Genomic DNA, 23241 nt, shown 5'->3' with positions numbered 1-23241 from the left:
TTGATTCAGTCTATGCATACCTTCTTTTAACCAAAATGATTCTGCATGAGGATGCAATGGCATCTCTTGTTTGTTTTCAGACACAGTGACACTGACATACAATGTCATTGATCTAGAACAGGGGTAGGCAACCTGCGGCCTGCGGGCCGGATGCGGCCCGGAAAGGCCTTGGGACCGGCCCCAGCCCGGTCCTGCCACCGATTGCCGCTGGAGCCTTTGGCCTCTCGCGTGAGGGCGTGGGGGCTTTGGCCTATCAGGAGGAGGCAGGCAAGGGGGGCAATTGTCTATAGAAGCCTCCGAAACATGCATTTATATTAAGATTTTTTTTTAAATCAGCAAATTTTTAGCATGTCCTCCATTTTGTTTAAAGTGTCCTCCATTTGAAATTTTTGTCCTACATTTGTCCCAGTTTATTCATTTATTTAATTTTTTTTTAAAAAAATTCAATTATTTATTTTTTGGCTTCGGCCCCCCAGTTGTCTGAGGGACAGCAACCCGGCCCCCGGCTCAAAAAGAGTGCCTACCCCTGATCTACCATGCAATTTGCTTTATTTACTACCAATGAATAGGAAGGTATACCATGAGCCTATCCTATGTAGTTATAACCAGTTCAGAGCCAAAGATTTATACGTGAAGTCAGGATACAGTGCTACCTCGGGTTACGAATTTAATTCGTTCCGCGGCGCCGTTCGTAACCCGATACATTTCGCAACCCGAAAAGCCGCTGGAAAGCCGCTAGCCGCTAGCCGCGCTTTGAATTTCGCGCCGAAACGCGCCGAAAAGATTTTCGTAACCCGAAAAATCTTTCGTTACCCGGAACAGTTTTTTTAAATCTAACTTTTTCGTACCCCGGAAATTTCGTAACGCGGTCAATTCGTATCCCGGGGTACCACTGTATTTAAAATCATGCTTTCATGGTTTACTACTTAAATCATGGAAGATAACCTGGCATGTTTTTAGGAAACTCATTTAGTCTATGGACTGCGGATTTAAAATATATTTTCTTCCTTGTTCCAAAGGGGAGGGGAATGCACAGGTTACCTTATGAAGAGATTACTTTACACATATCCAATATTCTGCAGAAACATTTCAACAATATTTTTTAAAGTTCCTGTTGGCTTTTAACATTTGGAAGTTTTGTCTGTTCAGATCTTACCTGTAGGACCCAGTTTATCATGTCTTTTTGTGATTCCAACTGTTGAATTCCTTTCAGTTTTTCCAAAATCATTAGTATGTTCATTGCATTCAAAGCAGAGCTTCCTATTCCTTTGCAAAGAGATATAGGAATTTAAGGTAGGAAAAGTCATGCATATATATGCACAAGAAATCAGCATTGGCAGGGTACACTTGAGCATTTAGATATGTCAGGATACAATGCCCACGATCCCTTGTTGTTCACCATGGGACTTCTGGAAATTGATGGCTGAACATCAGGAGTCCTTTCATTCTACAATTACAGCACTATGCTTCTACTTTAACTGCTATGGCTGCATCCCTAGAGTTCTGGGGGTTGTAGCTTGTTGAGGCACTGAAATTCTCTGGCTGAGGATTCTAAGAAGCTCTCCCTAAACTGCAAATTTCACAGGATTTCACAGGCTATATATTTTCTTTTTAAAATGACAGGGTGCATCACTAAGATGGTGTTGCTTCATTATTTATCACAAGATGTAACATAATCCAAATGCAAGTCTATGAAGACATTTTTATTGCTTCATGCACTCATCACTACAAACAATTTGGACACATTTCTTTTGAAAAAGTATTCCTGTCACCAGTGAATTGAAAGAAAAATAGGACAGAATTCTAGGAGCTGAGAAACAACTTTATTTGGCTCAGTATGTTTCAAACAATGGTCTTTCTTCAAGGGCACTCTAGAGAAATATACAAATAAAGATGGGATTTTAAAAGTACAGAACTAAAATTTAAAATATTTAAAAACATATCTAAGTTGCATTATAAAATATTTAAAACAGTAAAAAGGTATTTTAGGATGACTGGTTATAGAACAGGCAGAAATATCAACACATCACAGTAACATGACAAAATAAATGTCAGATTCATTTACACATGTAAATAAGATAACTTACAAATATAACAATGCAGGACCTGTTTAATAGATAAAAAGCCTTCATAATACAACCAAATATCACAAAATAATGTATTACTTTCTGTAGAGGAAACTTTGTTCTATAATATATAATCCAATTTTTGCACTGTTTTATTTTTTTAATAATGCAACTTAGATATATTTGAAATGTTTTAGCTTTTAATTCTTTCAATTTTAAACCCCATGGTAGAAATCATGCAGCCCTCCAGATGTTGGACTGCAACTCCCATAAAACTTAGCAAGCATAGCCAACGAGGAATGCTGAGAGCCAAAATTCAACAACATTTAGATATATACATGAATCCAACCCCTTGTTCACTCAAAAGGTTTTTATCTCTAACAAGGTAGGCCTGAAATTGTGGGTTTTTTTCCCCTTTCTTCTTTTTCAACACATTGTTCTCCCTCATTTTTTCTGCTTTTTGTGCTATCCTGGTTTATTTCCCCACCTTTTTTTGTTCTCCCCCAGGGCAAACAGGGACCTGAAGTACAAGAAGGAAGCTGCCAACAGATGAACGGTGACAGTCTTAATGCCAGGGAATGCATATCTGCAGACAAATTCAGATCTGATCAAGCTGAACACTTTTCTTGTTTCCTATCTTTAAATGACAAACATTTTGAAGCTTTTCTTTGGTAACCATTTTTCTGGGGCTAATAACTTTTCCAGGTTTTTTACAGGGAGAACAAATGTGGAGAACCTATTTCACATCATTCTAATACTGATTCGAGTTTTTTTGTTATGCAACCGAAACTACAGCACCCACAAACAAAAAGGTATCTTAGGAGACTATCTACTAGAAGCTTTGCATATGAAATACACTGAGTGTAAAATATGCTGCCATTAAAATCTTCATCTTTATAAGACAATGCACTTACTTGATGCTTTGTGATAGAAGTCAAATGTCACTTCTTCCTCTGGAACCTTCTCTAACTGCTGTTTCTCTTCCAATAAACCCAAAGCAAGGAGATGAAGAACCTACACAGAAGCAAATATGAAATATTGCTGCATACATGTTTATTACTCAGGCTGCTAAAATATAACCCTCCCCAAGACAACAGAGGCATCAAGTGACAGACTGCTGCAGCAGTAACACTGTGAAATACTTTGACCTGGCTCTTGCTCTTCAGCTAGGTAAACAATGCTAAATATTATTGTTTTTCTGTTCTCCACAAGTTTTTGTCTTTCACTTTTTCACACACCCCCCCCCCCGTAACTGCAACTAAACACCTCTGAGGAAATACAATCTTTAGAACCATAAAGCTATAGAAACAGCCAGTGAAATTCCTAGAGGTGGATAGTCAACAAGGAAAAGACAAAAATACAAAAGTGTGTGTGAGAGACAGAAGAAAACATATGAAAGGGAAAAAAAGAAAAATACACCTGGATTCTCCCCCCCCCCCCACCTTGAGCTCTAAAGGAGAGCTCTATGGAGAAAATCCTCAATCATATTGCTGCTACACTGGTTGAAAGGAACTAAGCAGGAAGGTACGAACTATGTCCCTTGAGTATGTGCACTGATGGTGAGTTACTGCTCAGCAATCTCTCTGCAAAGTTCTGAACAACCAGAATTTTTGCAATTGGGCTAATGGCAGCTGGTGGGCAGGAGGGAGAGTATGACTTGGATTAGAAAACAATTGAGGAAGCATATGATTAAACATGCTCCCTCCCTGCTGTGCTTAAGCAAACTGATTTCCCTCCACAGCTTCATTTATGTGACATAAAAGCACTGAGAGATGTAACCATGGATCTCCTATTTCATTTGTAGTATGGCCCTGACATACAAGCACATCTGAATCATTCACTGTTTACATGATAAGAAAGACATTACAATTAAAGCCCATGTAACTACTCTGACACATATCCATTAACATTTTAGTTCAGCAGCAACTCAAAATTACTACTCTGATACACACAAGCGGAAACGAAGGTCTATGACAGATATACAGTTCTTAATTGTAGTGGATGTTCAACTATTTACCACACAGCTCCCTTGGAATTATCTGAAGAGCAGATTATATATGGCTGCAATAAGTAATGACAAAAAATCCTCAAGGCACTAAAGATAAAAGCATTGCAAAAACATCCTCAAAGTCAGAAATCTCCCCCAAAATATGGATGGCAAACGTACCATTTGGATCATAGCTTCTGTCCACAAGTGGCTTTCCAACTCCAGTGCTCTTTGCAAAACAGTCCTAAGAATGTGCATCATGATATCACAGTTCAGAACTTTCACCACATTTCTGAAAGCAGCACTGAACTCAGGAGGTGGAGGCGGTGGCAGCGCTGAAAAAGGAGACATATACTAACGCATTAAAATTTTACTAATTGTTTTATGATGCCATGAAAGCTTGTTCTGCAGTTGGCATTACAAAAGCCCACATTTGGCTGCAAGTCAGTACACAATATATAGGCAGGTTTACGTTGGATCTCATTTTAGGGCATCATAGGGGTGAAGCAGATGGTGGGGAAGGATTTGCAATTGGGTCAAGATTGTAGCAGCTGTATGGCCTGCTCCCAAAGTGGGCTGCCACTGCAGGTCCCATGCTGCGCTGACCAGGATCCAGTTTAAACTGACTCTTTCTTGAGGCAGTGGCAGCCTCTTTTTGGTAGCATCAGAACAGTTTCTGGCCACTGTGGGGGCGTGCGTCATCTAAACGCCATGTTTCTCAAACATTTGAGGGAAATGGATGCGGGAAAACAAACTCAAGCTGAATCCAGAGAAAACGGAGGTGCTTGCGATAGGTACTCCTGGACAGGGTCACACTTTGGAGATTTACCAACCAGTCCTGGACAGGGTCACACTTCCCCTAAAGAATGAAGTTTGCAGTTTGGGAGTACTCCTGGACTCATCTCTACAGCTATCATCTCAGGTGGAGGCGATGGCCAGGAGTGCTTGGTACCAACTTTGGTTGATACGCCAACTGGGTCCCTACCTGGCCCAGAGGGACCTTGAAGCAGTAGTACACGCACTGGTAATCTCTTGTCTTGATTTCTGTAACACGCTCTTCATGGGGCTACCTTTGTACCAAGTTCGGAAGCTTCAGTTGATGCAAAACACTGCAGCCAGATTGGTCACAGGAACATCAAGATTTGACCATATTACTCCAATATTAAGATCTCTTCATTGGCTGCCAATCAGCTTTCGGGTGCTATACAAAGTGTTGGTTATTACCTTGAAAGCCCTACATGGCTTGGGCCCAAGTTACTTAAGGGAATGCCTCTCCCTACACAATCCGCCCCACACTCTTAGAACATCAGGGAAGAAACTATTGGAACATATGAAAACTAGACTAAATACAACCTTCCATAAAATGTTTACAGCCATGGCCCCTAAATTATGGAACAACTTACCGGAAGAGATCCGTCTCAATACCACCTTAGAAGCTTTTAAAAAGGCACTTAAGACGGATCTATTCCGGCGGGCTTATCCACCTGACCTTTTATAGCTGATTTTATGGAACAGTCCCACTCTGACTTGATAGCATGGAAAATTGACGATGATTTGGTCTTTTAAGTGATTGGTAGTAATATTGTTGTTGTTTTACTGACTGTATTTTTAGATAATATTGTATTTTGTATTGTATTGTGGTTTTTATTCTTTGCTGTAATCCCGCCTTGATCCGCAGGGAGAGGCGGGAAATACAAATAAAATTCATCATCATCATCATCATCATCATCATCATGAAACTGTTTCTTTTGGACTGTGTGTTATGGGCCATCATCAATTGAAATCAAGTTCAACTGAATATACCTCCACCTGTAAAGTGCTCTGATGAGCCTAACTACATGTGAACAAATGGCACAGCCTTACATTGAGTTAGATCACTGGTTCAGCTAGCCCAGATTTCTTATTCTTATTGACAATAACTCTCCAAGATCTCAGATATAATTTGTTCACTGTACAAATAATCTCAAAAACCTTCCATGGTCCAAAACAGACTGCAGAAATAATCCAGTTTGAGACCCGCTTTAATTGCGCTAGCTCAATGCTAAGGAATTCTTGGAACTACAGTTTTGTGAGACATTTAGCCTTCTCTATCAGAGAGCTCTGGTGCCACAAGAAACTACAGTTCCCAGGATTCCCTAGAACTTAACCCAGGCAGTTAAAGCAATCTCAAACTGGACTATTTCTGCAGTGTATTTTGGACCCAAATGGAGATGCTAGGAACTGAACCTGGAATATCACATATATGTAACAAGCACTCTGCTACTTACTCTCCAACATATACAGTGCGCTTGTGTCACATGTGGGCGCGCTTGCATCGCTTTCAGCATACGCTGAAAGCCACGCAGGGAGAAGGAACAGCACGTCCCATAGGGAACAATAAAGTATGTGCCCATGGCGTGGGCGCACCATCACACCGCTGCATGCCCGGGCCCCATTCATTTAAAGGTGGAATTTGCATTATGTGGCGGAGTCTGGAATGGATCCCCTGCGTAAAGTAAGGGCGCACTGTATCTGCAAGTACTACATCCAGATATACCAGTCACAGAAGTTCTGTTTTCTGCTTGTAAGGTGGGTATGCACATAGGGCCCACTCCCAAACATGACTGTGACCCTAGAACCTTTACGGGTCTTTGAGTATTGCCTTCTAGAAACTCTCTTCCTTTACCTCCTTTTTGCACTTTTATTGATCCTCAAACAGATGGACAAACAACTTTAATCAATATTTAGACATTAAACTCAAAACCAAACTAAATTTTATCTTGAACACTGTCACTCCAGCTTCCCCCATAACATATACAAGTTACAGTGCACCCTCCCCTTACACAGGGATCCATTCCGGATCCCTCAACGTAAGGGGAATTGCACGTGTGCTGGAGCCCCATTGGAAGTAACAGTGCTTGTGCTGCGGCGCACACTGATGCGGTGGCGCGCGTGCCCCATTACTTCTTCCAGGCCCCGCAACAGGCTCTTCTGGCACGACTTTCAGAGTATGCTGAAAGACGCATATGGCACACGCATGTAAAACGCGGGCGCGCTGTACTCAGTATTCCTTTTGATCATTTCTTTTTAAAAAAGTAGTTTCTCAAATTCTGTCTAATCTCAGAAAGACCCTTGTTTTCTCAACAATTGAGTAATTCTGTGTTGTACTAGCAACTACTAAAACATAACTTTGCCCACAAAAAAATAGACATCAAGGGAAATAACAGTGCTAATAACAGACAGCCCTGCCAAATAACTTAATTAAGTTGGAATATTTCTGTTTTACTATAAGTAGAGATTGATGCTACAGAATTATATAATATATCCCACCCACCCACCCACTGTAGGAATTTAATATTTAATCTAAATGTCAATAAAACTGATAAAGATAATCCCACTCGACTCTAGCAAATGTCTTTTCAGAATCCAAAAATAACAACCTATATTGTTCTTGTTTCTTAATTTTGTCAGACAGGTTTATAATTCTGTCAGCATTAATTGAAACTGAACCCAAAATAGAACGCATTTACTGGTCCAGCATTGCAGCCACATTAGGGCCTCGAACTTATATACCCACATCTCACAATATTGTGGGGTGCAATTTTAGTTTCCCAGGGCGTTAACCCTTTTAAAGGGAAACAAAAATATGCAAGTTTGAAAGTTAAACTTGTTAGAGTTCAGCTTTCATCAGCAGAACAACAAAAGTGTGGATCAGGTTATTATTTTAAATCTGTCTTCCTAAAGAAGAAAACCTTACTCAGAAAAACAACAACAAACATGCAGTATGTGGTTTTAAAATGGCTTTAATAAATATATACATAAAATAACTAAAACCTAACTGGTGATGATTTGGGTAAGGAGAAATACAGTAAATCTCACCATCTTTTAAGACAGCAGCTACTGCTTAGTGACTGCAGTTACAAGCAGTTTAGAATCTTGGCAGAGAGCTGTTAAATTGCCTCCAAGAATGAGTGACAGGAGCCACATGATAGATAAAAAGAGAGGGAGACCCTATCTATGTAATGAGGGAAAGGAGAATGTAATGGATAAATTTTCCAACAAACATTCTCTTTGATGATACTTTCAACTTTTTAATTGCATTGCTTCAAGAAAATGTTCAGTTCCTGAAGCTCTCCTTTAGCTTTGACTATCTCATTTTTATGATTGTGTTGTTCTACTAGAGTTTCCTGGATCTGCATTTTTTGTTGTTTTCGTAATATCATAATATAATGGCATAGTGAAATGGTGTTATTTATGTTCCATGAAAACTACTACAGCGCAGACATACTGTCAACTTCCCGTGTTCTTATTTCACCTTGACTCCCATTTTGGGAGGGAGAAAAGTAGGGGCAAATCTAGTAAGTAAATTTATCTCAACTTTTTACCTTCATCTTTGTTTTCTTGTGCTCTTCTTTTCTTTTCCATGTGTTCAGCCTGTGAAAAGATTCAACCAGTTTACTCTCGGCATACACCAACAAGAGGTACGAGAAGGGGAATAACAGGGGTTGTAGCCTGCAGCATGCCAGCTTGGGGGAAAACAGTGTAAATGATAATACAAATGCATGCCCAGTCTTTTATTGTGAATGTTATATTTCTTTACCTTGCTGTGCTGAGTCTTGGTATAATGGTAAAAGAATAAATTGTACTCCTTCAGGCACTCTTCTTTCAGTTCATAAACTCCATGGCCTGATACACCTGGTTTTCTTTGTTTAAACAAACAAACAAAAAAAAGTAATTACTAGATCAGACTAACAGGCTGCAATCCAACAATGCATTATCTATTAAAAACACTATTTGAAACAATAGCCTTTAGGCTTGAAGGGTGGGGTATAAATACCATAAATAAATAAATGTGAGTTTTTATTATACAGAAGAATTTAAGAGGTCTGCTTGGCCAGACCAAGGGTCTTGCATCCTGTTTGTTTCATAATATCGTAACTCTCCTTCATCTTTTTACAAACCTTGTTGTTGTTGTTGTTGTTGTGTGTCTTCAAGTTGTCTCTGACATATGACAACCTATCATGTTGTGTTTTTTTGGCAAGATTTGTTCAGAGGAGAATTGTCATTATCCTCCTCTTAGGCTGAAAGTGTGTGACTTACCCAAGTTCAATCAGTGGGTTTCTATGGCTGAGCACAGGTTTGGACCTGGTCTGTCAGACACCTAGACCAACACTGAAGCCATTATATAACACTGGCTCTTTTTTATCCTAAACTTGATAGGGCTAAATGTTGCAATGTTTCCTTACATAACACTTGTTCTCAACCTTGGTACTTCTGTCAATAAATTTCCTCCTTTGATATGATATTGTTGATAATGACATTCATCAATTTTGAAATGGGATTCCAAGGAAATTCTTCAAATATTTATTAGGTGTTCACATAACGTGAAGATGAATGGCAGCGGACCATCTTACTTGCCCATCATTGCTGAACCATCCTTAACAATACACAGCAGCAAGACATGTTAGTCATGCTGAAGGAAATTAAGGCCCAAGACAGACGGGCCGAAAGGGGCGTGGTGACGGCGATACTAAGGTTAGGGACTGCGCACCAACCACACAGTCCCTAACCCTAGTATGGAGTGGCGGCAGGCTAATGGCTGCGTCCCGTCTATACAGGCGCCGCCATTATAATGTAAGGAACTCACGGTGTCACTCCGGTGCCTTAAAAACCCCCTGAAACACTGGGTTTGTTTTGCTCTGGAGGGAAGCCGCACGGTTTGGCGGCTGCAGCTTTCCTCTGGAGGGAAATAGGCTGCCACCAGCCCGGACATTCCTAAAGGTATGTACTGGGCCACAGTTCACACAAAATAACAAAACAAGATCCAACTAGGGCCTCAAACAGATGGCCCAAAAGAGTTGCCCTTGGGCCGGGCTGTCCACCTGGATTACTCTGAGGCTGTGCCAGGCCTGCCAAATGTGGCCCAAAACTGGCTGCAAAGAGAGCGGATCCTTATCATTTCTTTTCACAGCCTGTTCAGGACCATGACAGTGGGCGCCCTCGGAACTGTGGCATCTGGTTGTTACGGTCCCCCAGCAGTCCTGTGGCAGGAGCAGCCTCTGGCTGCTCCTACTGCCCTGTCTGCTTCACCCCTAGGTTAAATTGAATAGGTGAAATTGACATGTGTTTTAAGATATGCCACAGAACAGGGGTTCTTTGGCAGATAAGTTGATTTAGTAAACAAACCCACTCATGGTTATAAATAAATAAATAAATTACTTTGGTATCCAAGTAAATGGCTAGATACTGTATCGTTACAACAGTTTTAAAATATCTGCTTCCTATAAACCTTTGAAAGAAAACACTTCAAATGTCATCAGTCATGGCCCATCACTATCTCTTAACCATTGATTTAAAAATGAGCAACTGCTTACTTGAATGTGGCTACCTTGTTGATGACCTTCTCCAAGCCAGTCTCATTATTTTCCTGTTAAAGATATTTGACATACTTTAGCCAAAGAGTCCGTAGTGTACACTAAAAACAACAGGTTGGTTATCTGTAACCACCTCAACATTAGGAGGAACTTCCTGACAGTAAGGGCTGTTTGACAGTGGAACACACTCCCTCGGAGTGCAGTGGAGTCTCCTTCCTTGGAGGTCTTTAAGCAGAGGCTGGATAGCCTTCTGTCGGGTATGCTTTGATTGAGAGTTCCTACATGGCAGGCGGTTGGACTGGATGGCCTTTGTGGTCTCTTCCAACTCTATGATTCTATGCAACTGTGGTTCTTTGAGTGACCATCTGTCAACTCACACAGATCGGTCATTTATGCACCTGCACAGCAGAAGTTTGGAACCTATCAAAGCTCCTACAATGTTTTTGGTGGCAGCTCCTCCCACTTCTGTGTGTATATCTGGCACTCTTCATGCCCCTTCCCCTCAGTTCCATAGACTATCACAGAACCATGGCAGCTCTATATTAAAGAGACACAAAGTGGGAAGGAGAGTAGGGTTGTGTGAGTTCATAGATTACCACTCTAAGAACCACAGTCATAGAATCATAGAATCGTAGAGTTGGAAGAGACTGCAAGGGCCATCCAGTCCAACCCCCTGCCATGCAGGAAATCTAAATCAAAGCATCCCCAACAGATGGCCATCTAGCCTCTGTTTAAAGACCTCTAAGGAAGGAGACTCCACTACACTCCAAGGGAATTTGTTCCACTGTCAAACAGCCCTTACTGTCAGGTGGTTCCTCCTAATGTTGAGGTGGAATTGCTTTTCCTGCAGCTTGCATCCATTGTTCCGGGTCCTGTTCTCTGCAGCAGCAGAAAACAATCTTGCTCCCTCCTCAATATGACATCCCTTCAAATATTTAAACAGGGCTATCATATCACCTCTTAACCTTCTCTTCTCCAGGCTAAACATTCCCAGCTCCCTGAGTCGTTCCTCATAGGGCATGGTTTCCAGACCTTTCACCATTTTAGTTGCCCTCCTTTGGACACGCTCCAGTTTCTCAATGTCCTTTTTGAATTGTGGTGCCCAGAACTGGACACAGTATTCTAGGTGAGGCCTGGCCAGAGCAGAATAGAGTGACACTATTACTTCCCTTGATCTAGAGTCTAGACACTATACTTCTATTGATGCAGCCTAAAATCTCATTGCCCTTGTTAGCTGCCGCAACCTGTTCTTCCTATTTGTGATCTCTGTGACTCACACCAATGGGTGACTAGAAAGCTATACCCACTGGTGGCTGGGAAGTGTGGCAGTGGAGATGAAATGCCAAAACTGCTTAGCCAAATGAAGTTTCTTGCTGATGACAGACATCCAATTCCAGTATATAGTGGGGAATAAAGGTAGTAGACTGCGACTATGATTATAGAAATTGTGTTTTTTTAAAACAATAAAGAGCATTTATAGAAAAAAAGAATAATAAAGAAAATGCATAGTGTTGAAGCAAGGTCAAATGGGAGGACTTGATATTGAAAAGTTGTTTCTCCCAATGCATGTCAAAGAAATTTCCTGTGCAGACGAACTTTACCTCGCTGTTTATGCTGCAGTATTTAAAAGGAACTGAGGGGAAAGAGTGTGAAAAGCGTCAGACATGTGCACAGAAGAAGGTGGGGCTAATGCCAAAATATTGTAGAAGCTTTGCTAGGTTCTGAATCCCTGTTGTGCAAGCACAGGAATGACCCATTAATGTGCATCATTATGAGTCACAGAGATCACAATGAAGAACTATAAATAATGTATATATAAAACCATAAATTATGCACCATCATAAATGAATCAATTAACCTGGCAAAAGAGTGATGAGCAGTTTAGTTGATCAATAAAACTAATCTGGAAATGCTGAAAAAATGTGCTTTTGGCATGCACAAAAACCTCAACATTGTATGTACCAGGGATAAGGTCACATAAAAGGGAGGAGCAACTATACTAAAGATCTTTCTGGGTAGTCTCCGGAGGGGGCAAGCTTTGAATTATGACAGCTATATTTAAACTTTTCAATATGGGGAAAAAAAGTAATGAAAAGGAGAAAACAAAGAAAACAATCACTTACATCCTTGGGCAAAGATTTTGCAATAGCACTGTGTGCCATTGGCTCAATGCAGAGCAGGTGGACAATTTCTCGCATAGTAACATCATCTTTTGTCACATGACTGAGGCCTGGTACATATCTTTCTCCTGACAGGGAAATCAAGATGTTAAAAAACATGGACAGTGGAGTGTATTTGTCTCAAATTCAAGAGAGATCATATTCCAGACACAGTATGGTGGAATGCTGAAAGATAAATCATGGGAAGATCTTTGACAGCTACAAAGTAAATCATGGGGTATATTCACATTGCAGTAATAAATAAAGCATTTTGACACCACTTTAAGTGCCATGACTCTATCCTACATAATCCTGGGATCTGTAGTTTGTTGAGGTACCAGGGCTCTCTGATAGTTCAGGCTGAATATCTCACCAAACTATAAATCCCAGGATTTCACAGGATAGCAATAGCATTTATATTTCTATATCGCTTAAAAGTGAATTCAGCACTCTAAATGGTTTACAATCTGTAAGGCAATTGCCCCCAACAAGTTGGATACTCATTTTCCTGACCTACAAAAGGATGGAAGGCTGAGTCAACCTTGGAGGCCTGGGATTGAACTCACAACATTGTGGCTGCAGTACCAGCATTTAATCACTGTGCCAGAATGGCTCCTATAAGATAGAGCAATGGCTGTTAAATTACTGTAATGTCAAACTGCTTTAATTCTGCAGTGACTATATCCTTGGACAGAGCTTGAAAAAGTTACTTTGGACTACAACTCCCAGAAACCCTCAAAGCAGATAAGAATGCTGAGTGTACCAAAATCATTTGCCCCAACTATAGCATAATGTCTACATCCTCTCTTATAGATTGGTGATAATAAACTAAATGTTTTGGTGTTATTCTAACTGGTCAGATTTTTTTTGTATGCATGGAAAGAAGATTTTAAAAAAATAAAAGAAAATAAAACTCTTTTCTTTTCTCAAAGCTATTTCTTTCTTACCCACAATGTAGATAAGTACTTGAAGCATCTCTTCTATTAATGTGTTGCATTGTTTATTCAAATCCTGTAATATTTAAAGGAAAATCAAACAAATCAAGTTCCTGGATGGAATAGAAGATTAAGATTAGAGAAAATTAATTTGATTACAGGCTATGCTCAATATTTATGAACATAAAAAAGGAATTCATATGGCATGAAATTGGCATGCAAGTGTTCATGTATGCAAACAATTTCTGCAAAAAAGTTTAGTATTAACATTTCTGATCTACAAAGTTGGAGACAATTTGTGCACAAGCTTGCAGACAATTTGTGATCTAGTTAACCTACACTATTTAAAAATTTGCTAAAGATGCAAATAGTCTAACTAATGAATCACTACTGTTTATTCCTTGCAAAATTTTGCAATTTGATTGAATCATATTTGCAATTTGACTGAAATCATAATATTTCAACCCTCTTATGTTTTCAACATTGGAAATGAACAGGACAGATCTATTTACCTGGTCTTTGGTTGGTACAATCTTCTTGAAGGAATCAAGCAGTTCATATCTTTGCAGTACCAGCAAGAGGAAACTGTTTGAATCCATATATGCTGCTCCAATCTACCAGATACATGTACACTGAATTATTTAAAGAATAAAAGTGATATATGAAGCACAAGTATGGTATTCCCAAAGGAATTCAAAACATCCCTACCTGAAGAAGGATTATGTCTTTATCATACATTTCTTCTCTACATTTTACATCCTGGTAATAAAACATCTAAAAGGCAAAAATTACAAATTAGATCCATTGCTTTTAAGTGGCGAATCTACAAACCATGTGAGGTCTTTGCACTGAGGGAGTTTAAAATCTAAATATAAAAATATTATGGTTTTTTAGTACATCTGCATCATCATCATCATTTATTTATAGAGTGCCATCACTGTATAGGGTGCTTTATAAAAGAACAAAACAGTTCCTTGTCCTCATGCTTACAATTTAATTAAGACATGATACAAAAGTTAAAGGGGAGGGGGTGGAATTAAGTCCAGCAGATACTGCCTCTTCTTTTCTCTTTCTGAAGCCATGGCAATGGTAGTTGGAACGGCTGGAGGGCCTTTCATCTGCTTCTGGTCCAAGGCATGCAAAAACATACACCAAAACAATCCTCTATACTTTCTTCATTATCATGTAATTTATTTAATTTTGTACTCACTGACCATGCTTTACTCTAACAACAACAACAACAACAACAGCAACAACATGTCATTAATTTGTTTGCAGGAAGCTTAATGGGCACTTACAGTGGAATCATATCAATGTCCATTCATTAGAAATTACCACTGAGTTCACTGAACTCAGGCAAGCAGGAATAGAACTGCAGCTTAGCCTCTGTGGGAAATATAGGTTCAAACATAAACGTGTTTTGTTAATTTGGAACATACCTGGCTGATAAGAGACAATCCATTCCTTCGCCACATTTCTGCAGCAACCTGAGCAACCAGTGCTAGACAACGCAAAGGATATTCTATCAACATCTGCACTTGGAATGCTTCCTGAATTCAAGTGGGAAAAATTGATGGTTTTAAAACAACTAACAATTTGCATAATGAAAGCAATCACTAGATAGGTATTACAAAAATTCAATTTCTACCATCAGAAAAATTCAACAATAGGATGGAGGAAGAACTTGTTTTAACACTACCTCAATGGTTCCCAAACTTTGGTCCTGCAGACGTTTTGGATTTCAGCTCCCAGAAGCCCCAGCCAGCTTTGGCCAACAGTCAGGAATTCTGGGAGGTCAAGTCTAAAACATCAGGAGGAGCAAAGTTTGGGAACCATTGCTGTACCTTATCAGGTTTTTACTTTCTGTTCTGCTACAATCAGTATGATTATTAGGACCAGAATGTCACAGACATCTACATATTTTCTGTCCGAGGAGAATGAGTATAACTCAATGTATGACTCAGTGAGTATGACTAAATTCACTTTCACCTCAAGTGCCTAGATAACAAATTAACTTATAAATACCCTCTGAGTTTCCTATAAGAAAACTTTCTCTGCAACTCCATAAATATTTACTAGGAAAATGCATGTTTTGAAAAAGAAAGTAGATAAAATATATATTTGATAGTTTCTTGGAGTTGGCAAGTACAAAACAGTGCTGGTTTAAAACATTTTGCAATCAGAATGAAGCAGATGTGGCAAAAGGAGTGACCAGAGGTCGCTTCAGCCTCAATTGCTCCAGGATCGCAGCGACTAGATACTGTGGTCCCCAACGGGCTGCCAGCTGGAGTGGCTTTTTGCTTCTCCTTTTCAGGCTGGCTTCAGGCTGCCTTAGGCGGCCTCAGAATAACTTCCAGGCAGTTTGGGGACATGCGTCGTTTGGCCCATGTGTTTCAAACCTAAATCTGTGCCTAAATGATGTTCACATTTTTCACTAAGGCCAATGTTTTAAAGTCTTGCTTGCACCAAATCCTAATTTTATCTTGGTGTCACCCTGCTGCATGTTAGAGACAGGTGTGAATAATTAACAGACATTAAATACTTCAAGTTTTTCTGTGATCAAACCATATTATTAATCATTGTCATGCCTCCAGAGCATCTTTGATGTTCTTGAGACATATATTTAGTTAAGATTATATTAGCTTTTCTATGTATTAGTTTAGAAGGGAAAATAGAGATCTACAGCTTTAAGAAAGACAAGGATTGTGGGAAATCCCAGGGTCTTATGCTGTCTCCCTCTAGTTATTTTCAGTGTGTAGTGAGATTTCAGCCAAGTCAGACCTGGAGAGAGTATTTTCCTTTGACAAAAAGATAAGTCTACAAAGGAAAAAAGATAGTCCTCAAAGAAAGATAGAATACATCAAGAAGAGAGCAAGGTATTTAGAAAGGACTATAGTAGGAAAAAGAAGAAATCAGTTTTGTGTTTTTTGTGTTATAACCAGTAAAGCTTTTGGAAACGTAAGAAATTTGTGGACAAGTCTTTTGTTCTGGCTGTGTTCCCGAGAGCCAGAGGCCTTACTACACCCAAAGTCCATAGCATCGCTCTTGGGACAAAACAATCATAAAGCTGATATATGAAGGCCACCAGTGCTTCCCCCCATGTTCCTGGGACAGGCATTAAATTTGTACCCATTGGGGACCTTTTTTTCTTTTCTTTTTTCTGGAAACTTGTCAGGGACCAGTAGCCAAGAGCTCAGGGACCAGCACCACCAGAAGCCACCACTCTTGAGTAACACTGAACTACATTACACCAGGGATGGCTTACAGCCATCAGGGAATGGATTAGAGGATTCTTGGAAAGAATTCTGAATTAAGTGGGGCACATTGTAATGTAAAAATCCACTTGTATTCTTAAGCAAGACCACACTAAGCTTCTTCATTTTATCCTCATAACAACACAACAAAATAGGTTGGGATTAGAAGTGATTGGCACAAGGGCACACAGTAAGTTTCATGGCTGGGTAGAGATATGTGATTTGCATTCCCCCCATTATCTTAGCAGCAGATAACATTTTCCCTAGGTAACAAAGGATTAAATGTGTAAGGAGATAAAGCTGCATTTTAATGAGGCTTGCTATCACGGAGGTGAGATAGTAGCTGGCCAGTGGGGCAGAAACATGAACCTTTGAGATGCTCCTCAGCAGATGTTATAAAAAGGCTGGATAAGAATCACAAGGGAGACTCTAAAGACCATGAGATCTCTAACAAAGGGAGCTTGGGGGATGGATGTTACTGTCCCCTCTGAATAGCTGGTTAGGACTGGACAAATGATTCCAGATTCTCAGCCACTCCATTAATATGAAGGAGTACAAGTCCCATCTGATATGTGAGTACAATTAGGAGAATGTAGTCACGTCGGGATTTTGGTCACTTTTCCTGATTTGGCTTAAAATGACCTAATCTGTAACTGTAATTTCTAAATTGTATCTGAAGGACAAGATAGTTCTTCACGTAAAGAAATATCCTGTTGCTACAGAGATACTTTACTTAGAATAAAGCCTTGTCCTTTAAAAATACTCTGTTCTCTCATGCTCCTCTTTCATAAGCCTTTGCTCAGGATAGCCGTTTCCCCAGGGTTGGAAGCATCTTAGTGCCAGTGGTATCTCAGCAATGTCCCACTGTGTTCCTATACAGGGGAATTCAAATCAGTGGGTTGTGGTGACAGGTTCATTGGATAGGATAAGTGCTCTGTGGAGGTCCCATTCTACTCAGCAGGAGCATTAAGAGGGGACCTCAGAAGCATTATAGGGTATGAACATAGAAGGGACCAAGCATTGGGAACCACTACATTGCAATGATACACATATTGACTGAACCTCAGGACACTCCAAGCATCCACAGGAGATACTTACAGATATAAAAAATTCTTGGAGTCTGGAAATTACTCCAGTTTTGCTCAATTGTATGTGCAGACCTAAGAAATAAATAAATTGTAAAATCTGAATTAATGAAGGGTGAGTTGCGACATGCCATTTGCACAATCTTCACTCATTCCAACATTGCTTGTCTTGGAGATCCTAAATTTCTAGATGATTATACTGTGAAAGGTTATGCTTCAATTCCATTTAGCCCAAAATACAAGGGTCTTCACATCAGGCAAGTAATTCCAACCAATGAACCAAAAGCTTGGAGCATCTTCCAGATGAAAAAAGGCTAAAACATTTCAATTGATGACAGAATCATAGAGCTGAAAGAGGTCTCATAGACCACTAAGTCAAAGCCCCTGCTCCATGCAGGATCTTTAGCTAAAGCATTCCTAGAAGGTAGCTATCCAGACTCTTTTTGAAGACATCTAGAGAAGGAGGCCCCACCTCTTGGCAACTGGTTTCATGATGCTGATTATGATGTTTATTTATATTTTGCCCTTTCTGTTTCGGCCTCAAGGCAGCATCCAAAAGTTAAAAGAAATACAACTAAACCAGAAATCACATCATACAAAATTTAAAAACTAAACTCTCAAATAGAATTAGAAATAGTTAAAAAACTTGACCATTAAAAAGAAAAAAAAAACCCTAATATTGACAACACAGCACCTCATGACTCTTTTCTCCCAAGCAATCAGCCCGTAAAGGCCTGCCGAAACAAAGTCTTTATCTACATCTAGTAGAATAGCAAAGAGGGTGTCAGTCTAACCTCTTTCAGAGGGGAGCTTTAGAGTTTGGGAGCAGCCACCTAAAGGGCCCTCTCCCATGTTTCCTCCAGATGTACCTATGAGGTTGGTGGGACAGACAGAAAGGCCTCCACAGAGGATCCTAAAAAGTGGGCATGCTCGTATGGGAGAATATGGGCCTTCACAAAATGTGAACCTCTGCAGTATAGGGATTTTATAACATCATCAATACTTTGAATTGTGTCCATAAACAGTAACAAGGGGGCTTGTGTTCCCTGCAGTTAACCCCAATTAACAATATGACTGTGGCTCTTTAGACCAGCTGAACTTTCATAGCACTCTTCAGAGACAGCCCTACACCAAATGAATTGCAGTAATTCAATCAGGAAGCAGCTAAGGCATGTGTCACTATGGCTAGATCCAATGTGTCTAGGAACAGGAACAGCTGATGTAGAAGCCTTAACTCTGCAAATATACTAGTCACCACTGAAACTTGAGCGTTCAGGCTCAGGATTGAATACACAAGTAGATACAAGCCGCAGACTTGCACCTTCAGGGGATTGCAAACCCATCCAATTTAGGCTGGGTACCTCTTCCCTCATCTGCCTTTCAATTGATCAGGAACACCTCTGTCTTGTTTGGATTAAATTTCAATTTGTTTGCCCTCATCCAGTTCATTACAGACACTGGTTTAGGATGGAAAAAGCTAGGTGGCTGCCACACGCTCCAGTGCCTACCCAAAAATAGAATCTTGGAAACTGGTTTGTAGTTTTCTAACAAGGTAGGATCCAGGGAGGGCTTTTTAAAACAACTGCCTCCTTTAGGCATGATGTATTTCTCCTTGCTTTAGTGAAGCATAGACCACTTCTTCTACCCACTTAGCAAATACCCCTCTGACATGTTTAATAAACTAGGAAGGTCAAGGATCTATTACACATATGGTGCCCCTGACCTCTCCCAAGATTCCTCCCCGCATCCTCAGGCCATTTTACAAATTTTAAAGTATCCATTATCACTGGACTAGCAGGGGCTACATTTACATGCATTTTTGAAAAATAATTAGAAGTGTGAAAGAGTAACATCCTAAAATTATTATTCATAAAAAGTAAGATTAACTTGAAGAATTAGCTGCCACATGGTGTGGTGATTGCTATTTGCTAAAATGGTTTTTAAGAGGATTAGACAAATAAATGGAGGATGAATCTAACAATGCGTATTAGCCATTACAGTTTCACAGAACATTCAGATTTAGCAAACTATTACGTTTCTCAAAATGTAAGCAAAAGTTGACTGGAATTTAAAAGGAAAAGAAAAGCCTCAAAAATAGCAAGCATCCAGGCAAACACTCACCAGCAAGCATTCTGGACAATGGTAGATGTATACTAACAGGATCTGTGGACACCTTGAAGCGCTTGCTTTCCAGAGTATGGCCACATAAATGAATCACTGTTTTGTCCCATGAATAGTTACTTGAACTGCACCTCATTACTGCTGCGTAGCATTCCTTATAAGCTGTCACCAATAGCTCTTCCTAGAATGGACAATTTTTTAAAATTGTTGTTTTACAATTTTGAAAGCACAGTGTTTCCCACTTCTCTAAGGTAGTCATATTAGGCAGATGAGGTATTTAAAATCCCAACAAAAAGGAGTTTAATGCCACCTTGAAGTCTAATAGCTTTTACTTGGCATAAGTGTTTATGAACTGCACCCAGTTCAGCAGATTCATGAACTGCTGACTCAGTGGGAAGATATTTAAGCTCAAACTTGAATGACAAGAGGATATTGGAGAACAGAAATACCAAAGGTACAAATAACTGTCAATATCTTAACAACTGCCTTTTAACTAGCTATAGTTGGAAAACAGCATGGATATTTTAGGACTGATAAGTAAAATAACACACTCAAGGTGATGCTCTGTCCAATCCAAGTTACAAGACTTACTTTTATTACTATAAATTAAGTGGGTTAATTTCTATTCTTTAATAGAGTCACACATTCATACTGGATTAGAGGCAAGAAATGTGAGCATTTAACTATAACATCAAGAGAATTTTCATTTATTATCCCATTTTCTCCTGATATGGGATGCAAGACAACATAGCCAAAAATTAAATATAGCTAAAATAAATTATGGTTGTAACAAAATATTGAAAACAATCAAATAAACTAACCTATTAAAAACAACACTAATTTAAAAGAGCACAAAAGCACTTAAAACAACAATGAATACAACAGTATACTACTCCCCATTAAGAGACCCAGTTAATACAAAAAAAAGCTAGGCTAAATAGGAGGTTTTGGCATACCAGGAGAGCAGACCGGGGGTGGGGTGGGCAGCCTAACCTCCTGTGGAAGTTCCACAGCCTGGGACTTGCTCTTAATTCTTAATAGATGAAAATACAAGTAATCCTGTATGTATCACAGGCTGCTGAGTTAGTATGAGGAAACAGGAGCTGCCATCTCCTTTTCATGGCACAGCATGTCTCCCAAGAAGCCCTGGTTTTGCAGCCTCTAGGTGTCAGCCAATGAACAGGCTGAATGTCTGCTTAGCACAGGACAGGAATCCCTGATAGATGCTTAAGCTACAGGATTCACTTAGGCCCATCAGAGAGGCATCTAAGAGGTCCATGAAACTCCTCTGGCATTCAAATGAAGCTTGCCTTTGCCAAACAGATCAGAGAAGAACAAGAGGAGGAGGAGGGGGAGGGGGAGGAGGAGGGAGACATGATAAAGGAGTAGGAAGAGTCAAGAGGGAAACACAGTGGACCAAGGGAGGACAAGAGGTGGAGAGAGCATATAACAGCAAAGAACAACTGAAGATGTCAGCAAGAGATTATCTGGTTGCTCTAAGAAAGCAGGATTCCTCCAAGGGGCTGTTATCAGAGCCTTCCTCCCCATTAACACCCATATCCTATAAGTAATTTTCTTCAAGGCTGAACATCTGAATCTTAGTAAGAACCCTCTTTTAATCCCTAGTGCTCCAAAGTTTTAAAGGCCTCTAGCTGCAAGTCCACGGGTTGTGGGCAAAATTATGCTTAACACATGACAGTATCTCTATATCAATTTGTTTTTTAGATGGTTTTTTGACATTTCATTCTTAAAATGAATTTTACTTCTTAACCACAGTATTATGAAATACATTATGTGTAAGAAGTCATTTTTCAGGATTTTCTGGTAGACTGTAAAATCATGAAGGATACAATTCTACTTAAAAAAAAGTATGTAATAGACACTTCTAAAGATTTCTAATGGATTGGTTGGCTTTAAAGTACAGTACAAGAGTCAGAACAGCAGCTAAATCTGTAACTTCTTAAAGTTTATTTTCCCTATAGCATCCAAGCATATAAATAGTTCATGGAGAGGGGAAGTGCAGCAGAATGAAGAGGCCCCTCAGTTTAAGACATAATCAAACTAAACATAACAATATTGTATGAGCTCGGGAGAGCAGGGTCTAAGGGTTGAGCCCACGAGGAACATTCCCATCAATTGATTTTTCCTACTATATAATAATGGGATTTTATCAAAGCAACTTACATCACAGGCACACCACTCCTGAAACATGAAAAGAATATTCTTGAGCTGCATTTGAATGGCAATGGCTGCTTCCCAGTCAGGATCCACCTCAATGTGCTGCCCAATTTGTCTCTTTATTTCCTCCATTCCCTGTGATGACAATCCCATCAGAACAATATTCAAATATTTGTCAAAAGATCTGTATAACTTAACTGAGGCATATTCAGTGAAATGTTAAGACAATAAGCCAAAGAAACCATGAAAATGAGCTTCAAATGGGTCAAATCAATCTATATTTCCAATTAAATCTATTTATGGATCAGGATGTATATTTAATTTTGCCCTAATTTACAGTATGCAATTCTATTCCCGCAAGATCTAGAGTTGTACTGGATAAAGTTAATACAACTATCCAAGAAAAATAAACATTCTTTAAAAATATATTTGAAAAATGTTTTTGTTATAATAATATCACTACAAACCAGTATGGTGTATGGATATACTTACAATACTCCAGCATTACTAGTCATTCTACCACCTATTCTTTGATTAAAACATATGTTTTAGGTTAAAGATAAATAATATGCAGAAATTAAGTAACGTACCTGCATGCAAGTAAGTATCTTCAGAAAAGATCGGAACCCTTCCAAAAATTGTTCTCTCAGTTTGTCTGTCCACACAACAGGCTTACTGATTAAAATGTATCTGTTGTAAAAAAAATCATTTTATAATTTAAAAAGATATTTTTGGAAAACAGAACTGGGAAGAATAATAAAACTCCTAAGAAAACATTCACTGATTAGCATGACTACCCAGCTGACAGTTGAAATGTTGAAAAGCGGATAAACCCAGACAATTGATATCTATTCAAACAGATCTGTCTCCACAAAGGCTACTCAATACAATACTGATCAAAACCCTATTTTGGTTAGACCTTACCAGCAGAGGAGACTGCTTCAGAGTGTGGTGGGTGCTCTTTCACTGGAAATGTTAAAGCAGAGATTGGATGGCCATTTGTTTGGGATGCTTTGGCTATGAATTTCCTGCATGGATGGGGCCTGGACTAGATGAAACTTGGGATCTCTTCCAACCTATAATTCTATATTTCTATGTCTATC

General features: G+C 39.5%; 1 protein-coding gene across 6 annotated transcripts in view; it reads right to left on the bottom strand.

Moving 5' to 3' along the window:
• UBR1 (ubiquitin protein ligase E3 component n-recognin 1) overlaps positions 1 to 23241 on the bottom strand; it is a 130869-nt gene that overhangs the window by 68835 nt on the left and 38793 nt on the right. For all 6 annotated transcript variants that reach the window (XR_016280967.1, XR_016280968.1, XM_089521859.1 and 3 more), the window contains 15 exons: positions 22729 to 22828; positions 22145 to 22273; positions 19961 to 20141; positions 17853 to 17914; positions 14940 to 15050; positions 14209 to 14274; positions 14013 to 14114; positions 13513 to 13576; positions 12530 to 12654; positions 10407 to 10459; positions 8633 to 8735; positions 8418 to 8466; positions 4234 to 4388; positions 2981 to 3080; positions 1157 to 1266 (listed from right to left, as the gene is read on the bottom strand). Coding sequence is in view for 4 of the 6 variants with exons in the window: in XM_089521859.1 (XP_089377985.1) it covers positions 1157 to 1266; positions 2981 to 3080; positions 4234 to 4388; positions 8418 to 8466; positions 8633 to 8735; positions 10407 to 10459; positions 12530 to 12654; positions 13513 to 13576; positions 14013 to 14114; positions 14209 to 14274; positions 14940 to 15050; positions 17853 to 17914; positions 19961 to 20141; positions 22145 to 22273; positions 22729 to 22828 (1510 nt within the window). In the remaining 2 variants the exon portion in view is untranslated. The remainder of the gene's footprint in view (positions 1 to 1156; positions 1267 to 2980; positions 3081 to 4233; positions 4389 to 8417; positions 8467 to 8632; positions 8736 to 10406; positions 10460 to 12529; positions 12655 to 13512; positions 13577 to 14012; positions 14115 to 14208; positions 14275 to 14939; positions 15051 to 17852; positions 17915 to 19960; positions 20142 to 22144; positions 22274 to 22728; positions 22829 to 23241) is intronic.

This window comes from Sceloporus occidentalis, unplaced genomic scaffold, assembly GCF_023333645.1.
Source record: "Sceloporus occidentalis isolate IW3139 unplaced genomic scaffold, rSceOcc1.0.p SCAF_4, whole genome shotgun sequence".
Lineage (NCBI taxonomy): Eukaryota > Metazoa > Chordata > Lepidosauria > Squamata > Phrynosomatidae > Sceloporus > Sceloporus occidentalis.
This window is presented reverse-complemented; position numbering and strand designations above follow the sequence as displayed.